This window comes from Schistocerca cancellata, chromosome 8 (genome assembly GCF_023864275.1).
Source record: "Schistocerca cancellata isolate TAMUIC-IGC-003103 chromosome 8, iqSchCanc2.1, whole genome shotgun sequence".
In the NCBI taxonomy this organism is placed as follows: Eukaryota; Metazoa; Arthropoda; class Insecta; order Orthoptera; family Acrididae; genus Schistocerca; species Schistocerca cancellata.
The window spans coordinates 547,175,744-547,194,030 of NC_064633.1; the positions used below are offsets into that span (position 1 = coordinate 547,175,744).

An 18,287-nucleotide genomic window follows, 5' to 3' on the forward strand; every position below is an offset into this window, starting at 1 on the left:
TTACTCATTCTATAACTGCTGCTAGTAATATATTGCAGAATGAATGTTTTGGGGACCTTTTATTGCTGGTTGTATTTGAAGTACTTCATTTGGTTATTCCAAATACAATTTACAACAGACTGAAAATACCACTTAAGAGTATACCATTACATGCAAACCATTGACACTGGCTATTCTTTTTTAGCCTTTGCTGCAAGCTGGTGGACATGGAACCTGCATCACACAGTGCAAGTCCGCTCGAATTGTTACTACCAAGACAATACCCATGCAGGTAGATGGTGAAGCCTGCAAGCTCAACCCTTCAATAATCACCATGACATTATTAAATAAAGCCCCAATGCTTGCCAAAAGAAGAGGTGGTAAAGCAAATGTTCAGTAAGTATTTAAATTGATTGCCCAGTCCTTCGTTTCCTTTCTGGCACATCTGTATGATAGTTGATATTGCAGGGAGATAGGCAAAATTCTCATGAATCAGTGTGAGGCAAATTTATAGTAGTAGTGTTGAAGATAAATGTAAGGACCATAAAAGTAAGTTGTCAGCAAGGTATATTCTCTCTTTACCATCGCAGAGAAATCCTCTGATGCTTCAGGAAATATCTGTATTTAAATTGTTCAGCAAAATATAATCTACAATTGTATTGTTTTTATGGCTCTCTTTCAAGCATGTTAATATAACTCGGAAATTGTGAGAATTGTCACGTTGATACTGTGTTTTTTCCAGTGTTAGCCAACTTTGCAAAATTAGCCATTTGCAAAATTTTGGCTGCCAACATGAACTGGAAGTTTTGTGTGTGTGTGTGTGTGTGTGTGTGTGTGTGTGTGTGTGTGTGTGTGTGTGTGTGTCTACATCTACATCCATACTCCAGCAAGCCACCTGACGGTGTGTGTCGGAGGGTACCTTGAGTACCTCTATCGGTTCTCCCTTCTATTCCAGTCTCGTATTGTTCGTGGAAAAAAGGATTGTCGGTATGCCTCTGTGTGGTCTCTAATCACTCTGATTTTATCCTCATGGTCTTCTCGCGAGATATATGTAAGAGGGAGCAGTATACTGCTTGACTCCTCGGTGAAGGTATGTTCTCGAAACTTCCACAAAAGCCCGTACCAAGCTACTGAGCGTATGTATGTATGTAGGTATGTATGTATATACTGAACTGGGGACCTAGAAACAACGGAGAAGTTTTGTCCCCGCCATAGCCCACAGTGGTACAAAACCCCACAACAGGCTACAGCAGTCCACTCACCTCACTGCCGCCTCACACTGAACCCAGTGTTATTGTGCGGTTTGGCCCACAGTGGGCCCCCCACCCCCCCTCCGGGAATGTCTCATTCCAGATGAGTGTAACCCCAATGTTTACATGGTAGAGTAATTATGGTGTACACGTACGTGGAGACTATTTGCGCAGCAATCACCATCATAGTGTAACGGAGGTGGAATAAGGGGAACCAGCCCGCATTCGCTGAGGCATATGGAAAACCACCTTAAAAACTATCCACAGGCTGGCCGGCACACCAGACCTTGACACTAATCCACTGGGCAGATTTGTGCAGGGGACAGGCACTCCTTCCCACTCGGGAAGCAGTGCATTAGACCACACGGCTAGCCAGGCAGGCAACTGGAAGTTACTCAAAAATAATTATTAAGAATGACAGTTTTGGCATGGATTCTGTATTTGGAGAAGTCGGGGGGGGGGGGGGGGGGGGAGGAGAGTCTCGGTTTCTGTCCTGAATTCTCATGGTGACTGAAACAGTGATACATTGCTCGAAACATATATTGTTTGTTCACCATGAACCTGCATTAAGGATGAGATTTTACAGCCATGTGAATCACAGACTGACTGCCACACTTCTACACAAAATTTGACTGGAGTTGGGAAGGAGCCTGCCCTATTTTGAGGAATGCCATGCATATTTAATCACGTCTAGAAACCTGAGGAGAGGGAGAACTCTGTGTCTACCTTTTGTTTCACAGTGGCTTTCAAATGTATTTCAGCTTTCTTGTCTGGAGCTTGAGAGTGCACTCACATGTTGTGAGATTTGCACAGCAAACTCTGCTGCTGCAAGGACACCTGAATGGTTCAAAATAAACTATTGTACTTATCTTTCACTGCATTAGTCTCATCCAAGGTGAAAATGTATTTAGTGTTTCCCAGGTACTTCGAAATGTTGTGTAGCATGTATTTAATATCTTCATTTGCCTCTCAAATAAAAACACTAGCTGTAAAATTTGTTGTGTTTTTCCAACTATTTCTTCCAAAATAATGCCCTGAAATGAGGTCCATTCTGTGTGACAGTCTGACCACCACATGTAGAACAGCTTTCGCCCCCCCCCCTACCCCCCACCCCTCCTCCTCCTGTCCCCCGCCCCATCTCCACAATATCGTGGTCAGACCCTATGCTCCTTCTGCACCTGTTTCTTAACCCTATTGCTCGTACCCCTGTGGCCATTCCCAACGTAAAACTCGCCATATGAACAACGCTCCTGCTACCACCCACACCAGTCCTGTACCTGGAAAAACCTAGACTGTCAGAAGAAGAGCCACATGTGAAATGACACGTCATGCAGCAGCTGTTATGTAAACACTTTTTGGCCTTATACATTTGTATGGCAACCAACAGTTTATCAGTCAGTAGGAACATACATAGAAAGAGGGTGTACTCTGCTAACACAAAATACGCTGTTGCAGAGCATGCTGTACAATATGACAGTTCTGACCTGAGTGCCTGTTTCATGACACATGCCATCTGCGTTCTTTTACCAGGCACTAGCGTCTCAGAACTCTGCAGCTGGGAACTGGCATTACAACATGTCCTTGGTTCTCGCCGCCAACATGTCTGTAATTTACGTTAATTTGTATGATCTCAGCATTTATTCTCAATAACTGTTCTGTCTTCATTCCTTTTTAGTTTTCTATATCTTTTTTTTTCCTGACCTGTGGGTCAGTCCACACCAAGTGGTCCAGCATTGGTTGCTTGACCATCTCAGAAAAAAATTGATATTCACTGGGTAAATTCCCCCATATTTCGGGGACTCAAAAATATTTTTTTAAAAAACATTATTGGTTATCATTTTAAAAAAAGTGACCATTTTTGTTTCAGGCTGCAAGCATTCTTTTGCATGTGAAAGTGTCCGCAGCTCATGGTCTAGTAGCTAGCGTTGCTGCTTCTGGATCATGGGTCTTGGGTTTGATTCCTGGCCAGGGGACTGGGTATTTGTGTTGTCCTCATCATTTCGTCATCGTCGTCATCATCATCATCATCATCATCATCTGTGACAGTGGCTAAATTGGACTGTATAAAAAATTAGACTGTGTAAAAAATTGGACTGTGGAAAAAAATTGGGACGTTGTATGGGTGCTGATGACCGCGCAGTTGAGCGCCCCACGAATCAATTATCATCATGTATAAGCACTTGCGGATTTTAAAGTATTCAGTAATCGGTTGCCCCAGATCTTTAATAAAATAAACATTTAGTTCAGCACACACTATACCATAAATTAAAACCATGATCACTGGATGTATTCCGTAATATATTTTTAATGGCTCAAAGTTATTGGTAACAAATTAAAAAAAAATAGTTACTTATCATAGAGTATTAATGGCCAGAAGATTACACTTAAAAAATACACTATTTAAAAAAATGGATTTTTTTGAATTTTTTTGTTCTTTGGCTTGCAATATCTTTTCAGGGGCCTAGATAGAAATCTGAAAATCATCCGCTTAATAGATCTTTATGATATAAACCTTCAGTATAAATTTCAACTTGAAAATAAAGATATATTTCTTAATACCTGCAGTATCTGGACTAATGAATGAAGTGTATCAGTTACATAATTTAAATGTATCTGCGATCAGCTTTTTTTTTTTTTTTAAATGAACCAACTATTTACATTACCTTGTTCTCAACTTACTTGTTTTCTCAACTTATTTCTTTTTCCAGTTTGGCTTGGGCTGTGTGGTGGTTTGTTATACTTCACCTCGTGAACAAAACACCTAAATAAGTTGCCACCTGAACTCTCAATTTTATATGCAATGAATGTTATTTACTGAACATTCAGTCGCCCTCAAGTATTATTCATCGGGGTCTTATTAGTCTGTGCCCTGTGCCCGGGTGCCTTCTTCCTCCAACTTGGCTCACACTTCACCTCCTTACAGGCTGCAGATAAAGATGCTGAAAATTAACTTCTCATTCTCATTCACTCCGCCACGTAATTAAGAAGTGAGATTCAAATCACCTTCTTATATTATCTTCAAAATTAGAACTCAATACATGATAAATGAGGACAGCTACCAACGTGTATACTCTCTCCCTGAACTACGTGCATAACAGATCTGATATTCAATGTTATAATTAACATTTAAAATACATTTATTGTCTTTGATATTTCGCATACTTAGATTTCGTGGAGCTCTTTCTTCCGAACCGCCCGCTCCACGGCACTCCTATCTCCACCTCAGCAGGTAGTGTTGTCTGACTGCTACCCACTTTGTACAGTCACTGGATCATTAGCTCTGATACCAGCACCAATGATTTAAAACACCTCCCAACATTGGGGTGCTCACAACTTATTGACTACTCTCTGTCACAGACATCTTTTCTCGGACATATGTATTTAAGGATGCGACACCTCTCATTCAAGGAATGGGATGTATCGCTACAATTGTTCATTGAACAACAGAGAAATTTCTTCTCTCAGTTTGGGAGTTAGGTTAAAAGTCTGTTCAGTCACAGTTTTTAATTCCAGGGGAGACAGCTTCTTCAGTACATTTTCAACAGGCATCTAGATTTCATTCTTTTCAGCTTTTTTTAAATGAGGTCCATGGTCTTTGGGTGGTAAAATGTAACATGCACATCTGGGTGTGACAGCAATATTATCAATTTCGGCAATTCACCATAGTTCGCCATAAACACAAGTCACAATGTCCTTATTTTGAATTGTCAGTGGTACAGGTTTTCCACATTGTTGATGTTCACTATCAAGGGAATTTACACTTGTGCAATTTGTGTGACTGAGGTATAAAACGCTGAAAAGATTGGGCACCTTTAACCTTCTGACAAGTGCTGAATCTTTCCTCCAAGACATTGGCGTAGAGTTCTTGTATTTCCTCACATTTTATAAAAACATAGGTAATCCCTATTACCTGTTCTTTACAGAATTTAAATATTTCATGAGATGTCAAGAGTTGGTCCTTGTAGGTCTGCTAAAGACTAACTTTTGTGACGGCTCATTTTGTTGTACCCTTGACACCGTAACACTCTTCTTCACATGGCATGATATGCAAAAAAGTTCCATTCTGCATCAAGTCCACAGTCTTCTTTGTGGGAGGTGATGTTAATAATTTTTTTTTTTTAATTGGCTTGCAGCACTGTTGGGGAAGTAGATCAGTTTGTTTATGGAAGAGTTGTGCCCTTTTATGTAGTTTGTTAATTGCAGTTGAAAAGTGTGCACTGATGTAGCATTATGTTCAAGGTAGTCACTTGTGACACAAAACAGTGGTGCCCTTGTACTTCGTCCTAAACAACCAAGGAATAGTTTTCAGAAAAGTCGGCAAGAGCCAACCTTTCAGTTGTTTGCTTTTTGTCTTTTGGAAATTAACCCTGGGCTTTGTCAACAAAGTGATGCATTTTCAGGTTTACAAAAGGTATCAACACTTCAAAAAGCGCCTCATGTTTTTGTAATTGTCACCATTTCAATTCTGTCATGTGTCACCAATTATTTGTATTCTATATTGTCAGTCATGAAACTGCCTGCCTCTGATTCCTCAAAAATATCAAGTAAAGCTTGTTTGCCTGGATAGTTTTGAAGTTTTTGCATAACCATACAATTGTAACTGTCAGTACTGCAAACCAGAATGTCCAAAAGGTCTTTATAGTCAATTGTAAGATCGGCATTGTCTGTCATTAACTTAACATTCTGGTGATACAAACAAATGCAAACATAATGGGTGCCAGATGCCCCTGCAACAATACACAATTTTATTCTCATCTTGCAAAATTTCCTCCTTCCAATTTTACTGTCAGAATTTTCTTTTTTGACTTCACTGAATAGTTCATTTAAATTACACAATATTAATCTTTTTTGTCTATGAACCTTAGTAGCATTTTCTTTCAAAGAACTGCAATCTTTTTTGCAAGGCATCAAATGGCAGTTATTGTCATCTTCATAAAACATTACAAACTTCTCAACTGTGTTTTCATTTATGAAATTAAATACTATTTTTTGTAAAGCAGCTTTGTTTGAGGTATGACATTTAGTTTTTAGCTTTTCTATCAAGTCATCATCTGGTTTAGTGCAACATTTAATTTGAAATGAAAGTTCCAAATTCTTTTTGACAGTAATTGCCGATTTCTTATCTTATCATTCAATGCAAAAGGCCTTTTAACTTCACTTAGTTTTCTAATTTTACTAGCAGGCAATACACCTAGGATTTCACAAGCTAAAACCACTTTTTTTTATAGTGCCTGATGAGTCACAAAATTCCTTATCTGAACCAGCAATATCTCTTTCTCAACTATCAATAACCCTTTCTTTGTCAACGACAAATATCTTGGAATAACATGTTGGACACAATGAGTTTCCTGGTACTATATTGATAAAATGTCTTTTATTTTTAATATAACAATCAAACTTTGTTACTCTCAGACCTTTTGTTATAGGCTGCTTATTTTCCTTAAAAAGAGTCCAAGCAAGACTGCCCAAAAATGTGATGAATTTCTTTAAGTATTTAATTTCATGATACTTGCAAGATGAGTAAATCTCTGAATCAAGTCATGAGTAAAACAACACTTTTCCTTCTTCACTGTAATCTTCAATTAAAGTCATGTCTTTAGGAAACCCTCCATTCATGCTTTTGTGGCAAAGTTCATAAATAAGACGACCAATAGAACAGTGAGACTCCATTGTTAAACTGAACACTTAAAGAGCCAATTGGTAACTGAGTGTGAGTGAACAGATGTTTGTGGAAGTGGGAAGACAACACACAGACTTATCTGTGAACCTGTACATACATGCAGGTGCTGTCTGCTAGCCTGCTGAAACTTTCTGCAATGCATTATTTCAACAAATAATCATTTGTTACTTAACTGTCACATGTTTTTTTAATTATATAGTTGATATACTTTATTCTGCAGTGTATGATGGGAGAGGCAACTGGATGGGGGTAAGGAGGAGGCTGGGAGGTAAAATGACTGGCTGCGTTAGTGGAATAGAGGGCTGTGTAGTGCTGGAATGGGAAGTGAGAAGGGGCTGGTGGGTTAGGACAATGACTCTAAGGTTGAGGCCAGGCAGGTTAAAGGAATGTAGGGTATATTGCAGAGAGTGTTCCCACCTGTGCAATACAGTAAAGCTTGTATTGGTGGGAAGGATCCTTATAACACAGGCTGTGAAGCAGTCATCGAAATGAAGGATGTCGTGTTTGGCAGAATATTCAGCAACAGGGTGGTCCAATTGTTTCTTGGCCACAGGTTGTCAGTGGCCATTCATGTGGACAGACAACTTGTTGGTTGTCATGTCCACATAGAATGCAGTACAGTGGTTGCAGCTTGTAGGTCACATGACTGGTTTCGCTAGTAGCCTTGCCTTTGACGGGATAGGTGATGTTTGTGACTGGGCTGGCCACAAACATCACCTATCCCATCAAAGGCAAGGCTATCTGTGAAGCCAGTCATGTGATCTACTAGCTAAGCTACAACCACTGTGCTGCATTCTATGTGAGGACGACACCCAACAAGCTTTCTGTCCACTTTAATGGCCACTGACAAGCTGTGGCCAGGAAACAACTGGACCACCCTGTTGCTGAACACACCGCATGTGGATGTGTGTGTGCGTATGTGTCTTCTATTTCAGAAGAAGGCTCTTTGGCCAAAAGCTAAAATGTGTAGCAGTCTTTTTTTTTTTTTTTGTGCCTGTCTATGACTCAATGTATACTCTACGTCGTGAGAAGCAGGCTATCCTTTTAATAATATTGTTTTATTTATTATTTTTGCTTTATTGTGTATTTTTCAAACATGGTAGTAGTTTTGGCTTGTAAACAAAAATTACTAATTAGAAGAAAATAAGTTGGCTGTGGTGCTGGTAAGTAAATATCATTGTATAGAGAAGGTTCATATTCCAACTACACGTGATATTCCCTAGACTAGACTATAAAATTGTCAACCAAAATTATCGGTTCGTGACAAACTGTGTTTTGTTGATTGACAACAGGTCCGGTTGCAAAGTGAATTGACCAGTAACAGGTTTAAAGTACTGGTATTCCTTTGTCAATGGGTTGTAGAAAATAATTTGTAATGTTTATAATGTTTATGATGTGGCCAAGCGTTTTGAAGGAAAAGGGAATTGTTTGTGGACTTTGATGAGTCCTCAACAAGTTTTTCTGTGTAAATCGTTCATCTCTCACATATGGTCCAAAGTTTTGGTTGTTTCATACATCTAACAAGAAAGCATGCAGTTTGATCACCAATACTATTTTGTATAAATTTGTAAGTACAGTTGTTAAGTGTGCATTTGCCTTTGTACCTTTTCTCTTTGACAGGAAGCATCCCTTTATTGCACATTTCTCTTTCAAAGTTAGGCTAATCTCCATTGTCCATCCAAGATTCAATATAACTATCAAATTCAGGGATTTCGATTTGTTAGTTGCAAGTGACAGTCGAGGAAATAGGTGCTTTCATGATCTTTATTTATGTATTTATTTCTTTTAAAGGTAACTTTCATTGTGTATTGGCAGCTGAAAATTGGCAAATAGGTCTTTAAGTGATGTTAACTACAACTGGCATACAAAAATAATGGCAGGTTTTGACATGAAAGCCTGACCGTTTCCTTATTAGTTGGATTTGGATGGGCAGTGGACATTACTATTAACGTGGTGTGCTGAAAGTGGCAGAAACTGTGACTTTTTAATGAAAGTTCATTCTCCATATGTTTGTAATACTATTTAGAAATTGGCATTCTTTTTTCTTTCAATGTTGACAAAAAAATTGCACGTTCTTATGTTGTTTACATTTCTGTTTTTTACAGACAGACTGCGTTGGAACAGCTCAAGATTAGTGTGTACCGAATTAGTATGTCAGACTATGAACAACACCATTATGACAAGGAACTACTGAAACAAACAGGTATGGTCCTTGTATCACAGTATTCTAATAAAACAAAGATTTTTCAACTTCATTTTCAAAGTTTGGTACAGTAACCATTCGTGGGAGGCAAACAAGGGCAAGTGAATACTAATGGACAAATATTGTATTTTCAGTCATCAATAAAGAAAAATTGCGGAAAAAAGAATGAAGAGTGTGAAGGAATAACTGAAGTAACTTTTCCTAAGTAGTCATGGAAACAATGAAGTTTACACATTTGTTTATATTACTCCTATAAGGCAGACAGTTATATTAATTGAACTATAAAGCAATGTGAAACCTGAGTAATGTAAGAAGTGCATGTCAAGTAATGTTTGTTTGTAAAAACATAGTTTAGAACAACTGGTTGTGAATAGTGGCCATGCTTTAATGTGAGGGAGTGTAAGGTGGATTTTAGAAAGGAAATCTCATAGAGAGTGTGAAATTTAAGATTAAATCACCCAAAACATGAATGAATGATGGTATCTCTGCCATTTGAAATGAATGAGAAGAAATGTGTACCTCCAGAGATTCAGCAGCTGTCAGAATCATGTTGCCTGCGCAGGCTGCTCAGTGTCAGAAGTCAGATTTTGCATCCTGGAATATATTCCAGGGATTGCTTAAACTTCTGCTTTCAATAGCAGATACTTTTTTATTTGCAGATGATACCAACCTCTTTGTGAAAGGAAAGAATGATTATGAGGTGCAGCGTGAAACTGACAAAACAATAGATGTAGCTGAAAAGTGATTTAAAGATGGCTCTCTGTTGCTAAAGAAAGAGTGTGGGTGGATTTCAACTGTAAAATAACTAAAACCAGAATCTTCGCAAAGGGTACATTAGGGAATAGCCACATTCAGGAAAGGGATTGTAAAATTTTTAGGATTATGGGTGGGTGAACACTTAGGTGGGACAAACGTGTAGAAAAGTTAAGCGAGTTCTGTTACGTATTAAGAATGCTCACAGATTGTTGCCATGCTGAAACAGTATGAAGTGCTAAGGTACAGTATGTCATTCTTGAGAAACACTTTGCAAAACAATTATTTAAACTCCAGAAAAAGCTATAAGATTAATTAAAGGTGTTGATTACAGAGAAACATGTAGATGTATTTTTAAAGAATTAAAAACTGTTATCCTACCAGCTATATTTCTATTTGAGAGTATCTGTGTCATTAAGACTATTTGAGAGTTTTCAACTTTGTTCAAAGAAAAAGTATGAAACATGAAACAGGAACGACTTTCCGAAAATCAATACTGGGTGCTTCAAAATGAATATCAGGGTTCTAAGGCTTTTTAGCATGTATTAAATTTAACTTACAATTGTAAATAAGAAGCTAAATGAAAGGGCAACTCAAATGGTTTTTCTTACAAGTGTCCAATGTGAGCACCATTTGTCACACAGGACACACAGAATCAGAGTTTTCCCTCCCTCCCTACTTGCTTTTCTGCTCCTGATATCAGCAGGATTTTTTTGGTTTAAATTAGTTGTAACACTTCCCACCATTTTTTTCTCTGCTCATCACTTGGCAACTCAAGATCCCAAAGTATTATACTCTTATTTCTTTTATCAGAACTGCTCAAGTAGTTTAAATTTTAGTGACTGCAAACTAGATTGCTTTCTGCACTGTTATTAGATGTTTTATGTAAATTTGTAGCTTTTACTGTCTGTGTAAACATTAATTTTGAATTTAATTAAAATATGTGGTATTGGTTTGCAGCAATCTCCTTGGGAGTGATAGAGGTGAATCCAGTCTCAGACTTGGAACAAGTCAGAAAAATGATTAACAGGCTGCAGGAAGATGCAACTAGCACCACTGAAAACAACAACCAGTTTGCGAACAAACTGTCACCGGACTGGTGCTTTGTTGATTGTAAGTATACACCTGTCTGTCTGTATTAAAAGTTTGTTTTCATTTTATTGTTTTGTCTAGCTTCTAGAAGCTTGGTAAGGAAGGAAGGAAGACATGAAAAAAGAAAAAGAAAGAGAGAAAGATTGCTTTCATCTTATAAATATTGTGCTTAATATTTGGAGGAGATTACTAGATTGTATGAAGTATACAGTTTATTTGCTTACTTAATGTGTCACTTATTTATTGCTTGAACACAGACATTTACCTGCAAGAAGGAACTGTGATGACTACTTTTGAACTTGAATTGGCTGTGTATTTTGAAACTTACCTAATAATAGTATAAAATATTGGTGACTGATTTTTGTGTTTACTTTGCCATTTGTTTCAATTATTGATACCTAAGAATATGACAGTTATATCTCTACAAGGCAGGAAAAGAAAGATTGCTCTTACTGTAAAGATGACATGTCAAGTTTCAGGTGGGCACAATTAAAAGACACTCACATACAGCTTTTGGTCACAGCCTTCATCAGTAAAATATAAATGTACAAAATACAAATTGGTCAATGAATCAGTAGTTAAGCTCAGTAATTCTAGAGCAGAGGAGTACTATGGTCTCTCAAATTATGTTATTAAATATATTAGAAATCAAATTGTAATGCCAGTGACTAAAATAATCAACAAAATTTTAAATAAAGCTAATTATCCAGAATGTTTAAAATTATCTATGGTTAAACAAGTACACAAGAAAGAAGATCTCCAGATAACTATCAGCCAATATCAATTATACCCATAATATCAAAAGTAATAGAATACTACATGCATAAACAGATGAGTCAGTATTTTGAACATAATAATATACTTATCTCCTCACAGTATGGTTTTGAAAATAAAGATATTATCTTTGCAACACTGTTGGAGCTCAGGAAAGCTTTTGATATGGTCTCCCACAATATTTAAAAAAAAAGGGCTACCACTATGGAGTGAGAGAAAATGCTCTATGCCTACCGCAGTCTTATTTGGACAATAGAAAACAGTTAGTTAAGGTAAACAATAAAATGTCAGAATGTCTCCCAGTTTTAAAGGGTGTACCTTAAGGATCTGTTCTTGGACCTTTCCTTTTGATTGTTTGTATAAATGATTTACCCGCAGTTGCACCATGTGATGCAGTGCTATACGCTGATGACACAACATTCATCACATGTGATACCAACCTTCAAAATGTGCAACATAGCATGGCAGTGGCAATGGAGAGATGTAATACTTGGTTTGAGTCAAATGTACTGCAGAAGAATGATAGTAAAACTGAAGCTGTTGTATTCTGTCTGAATGCTGCCAGTCATGAGAACAAAACAGTAGAATTATTAGGATTTCCTATAGATCAAAAGCTTAGCTGGGATACCCACACAGGGAAGTTATGTGGCAAATTGGCACAGGTCATCTATCTGCTGTACAAGCTGTGGAGAAGTGTCATTAAAGAACTTTTGTTATGTGCATATTTTGCACTCTTCCATTCCCACCTGAGTTATGGTGTACTTTTATGGGACAATTCTGTTTGCTCAAAATTAGTGTTCAAATGGCAAAAGAAAGCCATAAGGTGCGTAGCAGCAATTAGCCCACATGAATCATGTCGAGATTATTTTAAGAAACTGAATATAATGACAGTGCCTGGCCTGTATATTTATAACTTCCTTGTCTTCGTTAAAGAGAATCTGAGTAAATTTGACTTAACGAGAACAGTTCATGACCATAACATAAGAAGCAGGCATACAATTAATATGCCGTATGCTATGCTTGAAAAGACACACAACAGCTACAAATATCTTGGTCCTGTCTGCTTCAACAAAATACCTGAAAATGCCTGCACAGTGCCAGTAAATAAATTTAAAACTAGTCTTTCAAGGTGGGTGAAAAGTAAAGTAATTTACTCTGCTCAAGAGTTCCTTGAGTATGTGACAAATGACCAACTTTCCATAAGAGAATGAACAATAAATTAACTGCTAACTATATATATGCCACACTGTGCAACTATTTTATTACTGTTGCATGTAACTATTGTTAATTATCTGTTTCATTATTTACTTGTCATTCACTGAACTGTGTAGGTCATTTATCTTGTAATTGATCTATTAGGAAACTTTATGTTGTTACTGGCAGTTGCTTAAATATGTATTGTATCATTCGTGGGTTTTTCTATTGTAATTAATGACATTTGTCCAAGTATATTATTATTATTATTATTATTATTATTATTATTATTATTATTATTATTCTCATTCTTATTATTGTGTTAACACTGGTGACAACAGTTGCATGTAAATATGTTCAAAGGTGGAATAAAACATTTGTATTTGCATCAGTAAAACACACACACACACACACACACACACACACACACACACACACACACACACACACACACAAACAACAACAACAACAACAACAACAACAAAAAGCACACTTCACCCACACAAGACCACCAGCTCCATCATCGTGGGCTGGATGGTAAGTAGCAGTCCTTATTTTCTTACATTGTTGATATTCGTACCTGGAGTTACCATTGTTTGACAGTTCTAGTATATTTTACAGTAACTACTACCAGTCAAAATTTGTTGACATCTGACATCTAGCTCCAGTTTTATTGTTCCAACATTTTTTGAGGTGTAAACATCATCAGACAATTATCACAATTCAGAAACATTTAAGTTTAACAAGCAAAGTTTTTTTTCACAGTACTGGTGTCTTGGCATGTGCTGTATGATGCTGCTTTTATTCACCTTAGATCTCCTTTCGTGGTGTGCAGTTCTTCTTACATCAAGAGAGAGGATTGATTTTGGCACCAGTGATGATGATACTGATGAATCTAAAAATATTTCCATTGTGTCACTGAGTTTAGTTGTTTCTGATATCGACTGCCTTCTTTCCACCTTTGTGTAGCCCAACAATGATCTGTCCACTCCTCTTTGAGCTGCTCTGAGTTTTCCAACAATGGACTCATTTAATGTCCATGCCTCACAGCAATAAGTTATTACTTGTAATATACATAGGTAAAAAAATGTTTTCTTCTACCTGGCCAACATCTTAAACTTGAAATCTAAAGAATATCTTCGGTATGCTTGCCATCCCAATTTGAAATGCTGAATAATTCGGTTTTAAGTCTCCTTTCAAATTTTCAAGTTCATCCAGATATATTCTGTGACCCTTTGCAGGTGTGTGCTTCCAACACATAAAACACTGCTGGGAAAAGATACTGCAACACAGTAAAATAATTAATGTAGAGTAATGAAATTTTGGGAATAAATTTGTATAGGTAAAATATATTAAGTGATTAACATTGCTAGATCACAGATTAATGTAAGCACAAGATAAACCGTTGCAAGCATGAAATGCTGGTACATTAATAACTGGTGTAACCATCAGAATGTTGAATGCAAGCATGTAAACATTGTGTTGTGCAGGTGCACGATGTCAGTTTGTGGGATGGAGTTCCATGCCTGCTGCACTTGGTCAGTTGGTACAGGAATGTTTAATGATGGTTGTTGATGACACCAGAGTTGTCCGACAATGTGTGATGTGTGTTCGACTGGAGACAGATCTGATGATGATGCAGGCCAATGCAACTTGTCGACACTCTGTAGAGCATGTTGGGTTACAACAGTGGTATGTGAGCAAATGTTGGAATGCACGCTACAGTGTGTCTGAAGTAACCAATTTATGAGAGTTCTTTGTTTCACTGTGATGCCAACTGCTGCTCAAATTGCTGCTGCAGATGCAGTATGAAGTGCCAGGCCCGCACACTTAACACAGTGGTATTCCCTCTAGGTAGTCGTGCAACATGGCCATCTGGGGATCGGTCTTCTTGTGACCACCGTTGCCAGCAATCGTGTACAGTGGCTATATTCCTGCCAAGTCTTTCTGCAGTACCGCAGCAGGAACATCCAGCTTATCATAGCTCTATTACGTGACTTTTTCGAAACTCAGTGAGACATTGATAATGATGTCTTTGTTGCCTTAAAGGTATTCTTGACTAACATCAACCCACCATGTTCAGTCTCAAAGGTAGACTGTTACTGTGTGTGTTTAAAGCAAACTTGATTTGCATCCTCATAGTGGTGCTACTTGTGCAATTCTTACGCGACTGGCATGAAAGTTGAATAGACACGTCTTTCAAATGTAGAAACACAACTATCAACTTTTATGTCACACAACTCATTCTCAGTGTTGCAGTTTTTTTCCCATCAGTGTATATTTCCCTCCAGTGGTCATTCATGCATTATGGTCTTGGTTTTGTCTAGATCATTTTTAGTCCAACTTCAGAGCAGACTAACACCAGTTTTTAACTAATATTTGAAGCTCTTGTATGCTATTTGCAAATAGAACAAAATCATGAGCTAATCTCAAGTTATTTATTCCGTTTCCCAGAAAAATAGATTCCCTTTGTTTTGCAGTTCAATTAGACACTGCTTTTTTAGGAGTGCTGAAAACTTTGCAGATAAGGGTCACCTTGTTTTACTTCTTTTTCAGTAGGAATTCATTGGTTTCTTCAACAGCACTGACAGATGCTGTGGAGGTTGTGTACGTGTTGTATAAGATTTTAATATAGCTGTAGCATTCCTTGTCCTGTTAGAGCCTCAGTTTATGATATGATATATATTTTGCATAACTTATAGCTCTCAAAATTAATGTAAATTATAAAAAAGTATGGCGTATGAGAGTTTTTCAATGTCTGATTTTTTGTATAGTGGTAGCTTATTGCGAACTCTTATTTGTGACTGGATAACTCCTTTTTAGGGTTTCATGCCTCAGTCTGTAAAAACGGAACCCTTATGGGATCGCTTTGTTGTCTGTCTGTGTGTTCGACTGATATGAACCTTTTTTCTCAGGACTGGGTAGGTGTATCAAATTGAATTTTATGTCACATATTAAGGTCTATGGTTCCTAGGCAGTCTAAAATTTTTAAGCTTCTAAGTCACTTCAGTCAAAAGATAAGGCCATTTATGTTGCATATTTTGATACTCAAAACCTCTCCCATCAAAACCTCTAGGGTGCTTTCCGCAGGCCTAGAGTCATGAAATTTGGCAAGAAGCTAAGTTTCACTGATAGTATCACATAAAAATTATCTTTTGCCAATAGAACATATACATTGCATTAAACATTCACCAAAGAGTAATAGATGAACATTACTTAATGCAAACATAAAATGTAAGTTTTACTCATGTTGTAATAAGTAAATAAAAAAGGTTTTTAAAATCTTCTTCCTCAACATAAATCATCTGAAGTTCCTTGCTTGCTTCTTCTTGTATGTTTGAGCTAGTCTGAGGAACTGCTGTAGAAATTTTGATACAGTCTTGGAATTAGTGGGACAAATATCTTGCTAGTATCGACATCGGTAATAGCCAAAAATCATTGAGATTCCCAATTTCCAGGATGGATGAACAATATATACATAATTAAGTTAGTATGGAATCCTCTGTGTGTAAGTCCTACTCACACTTGGCCAATTTGTTTTATCTGTCTGTCTGTCCATCTTTAAGACCATTTTTCTCTAGAACATTTTAGCACATCAATTCAAATTTATGTCACATACTAAGGTCGATGGTCTCTTGGCGGTATAAAAATTTAAGCTTCTAAGACAGTGCAAGCAGAAGATAGAGCCATTTAGGTCACACATTTTTATAGTTGAAAAGTCACTCATCAAAACGTATAAGGTACTTCCCGTTGACCTAGAATCGTGAAATTTGGCAGGAAGCAATGTTTCATTGTAAAAGTAAGGGGAAAAATCCAAAATTGCTAATTTTTTATTAAATCACACACAAAATACTTCTTTTGTAATTTGTTATCTGACCTCAACTCAAAGTTAAAACATTCTCAAAATTCATGAAATCCGTGGAACCTATATCTTGCCAGCATCAATGTTGATAACAGGCAAAAATTGTCGCTATCTTTGATTTCCATAATTCATTTGAATAGAACTCTCAGTGCATGAGTCATACTTATATCTGGCCAATTGCATTATATTGTGAGTTATAGGGTCCTTGTGAAGGCTTTGCTTCTGTCTTGTGTCACAACTGTGACTTTCTGAGTTAGGAAATGTTTTTGTTGGTGATTACAGATATAATCAGTGGGTGGATGTACAAACTTTTGAGTGTCAATGTCCCAAAGGTAAGTTTGTACAGGATGTCCAGCTTTGTAACTCCACAGATCAACCACACTTCTTGTTTTTGTAGTTTTAAAATTTCTTCCACATTTGCAGTATTTCCCCAGAATATTGTACCATAAGAGGCCAGAGAATGGAAGTATGTGAAATATGACAACAATGTACAGGATGTCCAGCTTTGTAACTCCACAGATCAACCACACTTCTTGTTTTTGTAGTTTTAAAATTTCTTCCACATTTGCAGTATTTCCCCAGAATATTGTACCATAAGAGGCCAGAGAATGGAAGTATGTGAAATATGACAACAACATTGTGTCTCAGTCAAGGTAGGCTGAAATAGCTCATAGTGCAAAGCTTGATGCACTTAGTTTCTTGAGCAGGTGATCAGTATGTTCATTCCATCTTAATTTATTTTTCATTCACACACCAACAAATCTTACATGTGAAGTGTCATTAATTTTCTGTACATTGATATCTATTTCAAGAGCTTGTAGCTTGTTATTTATTGCATTATATTTGTTGTAAAAGGTTTAGTGGTAGACTATTTTCTGTGAACCATTTGTATACTTGGTGTGCTGTTGTATTACAATAAGGGAAATACCTGGATGGAAACACATGTAAAATAAGGGAAAGGCAACCACTTACGTAAGGGAATTGGAGTGTGGCATACAGAAACACTTAATGGAAAACAGTTAACACTACCTTTCAAGCTCTTGCTCTTTTTCTGATAAGAGTACGCATAAACACGATTGTGGTAGTTACGAGACACACTGCCATGAGCATGTATGTCTGGGTGTCTGCATGTATGAATTTGTGTACTCTTACCAGCAAAAGAGCAAGAGCTGAAAAGTTATTGTTAACGGTTTGTTAGCTGTTTCCTGTTGCCTGTTTGTGTGTGCCACATGTCAGTCCTCTATAGGTAAGTGGTGTGTTACAGTTTCAGTTGTAATCTGCACTAAGGATTCCAGGCCCTTGATTAAGATACTTGTATTATCAGCAAGCATTACTATATTTGCCATGTTATTTACTGATGCTGGTAGATCATTAATGTATAACAATAATGAAAATTCCTGGGTGGAGTAATATGTAATTAAATTTTTTATCCATTGTCTTCATGGCAGCCTTCTTTTGATAGTTCTTGTTGGTACTACTTTTAAACATATTGGTGGATTC

The 18,287-nt window shown here is 37.2% G+C and overlaps 1 protein-coding gene across 5 annotated transcripts in view; it reads left to right on the plus strand.

Annotated features, from left to right (window-relative positions):
* LOC126095046 (eye-specific diacylglycerol kinase) overlaps positions 1-18,287 on the plus strand; it is a 1,048,134-nt gene that overhangs the window by 921,227 nt on the left and 108,620 nt on the right. For all 5 annotated transcript variants that reach the window (XM_049909722.1, XM_049909721.1, XM_049909723.1 and 2 more), the window contains exons 11-13: positions 185-375; positions 9,015-9,112; positions 10,826-10,978. In XM_049909722.1, the coding sequence (XP_049765679.1) occupies positions 185-375; positions 9,015-9,112; positions 10,826-10,978 (442 nt within the window). The remainder of the gene's footprint in view (positions 1-184; positions 376-9,014; positions 9,113-10,825; positions 10,979-18,287) is intronic.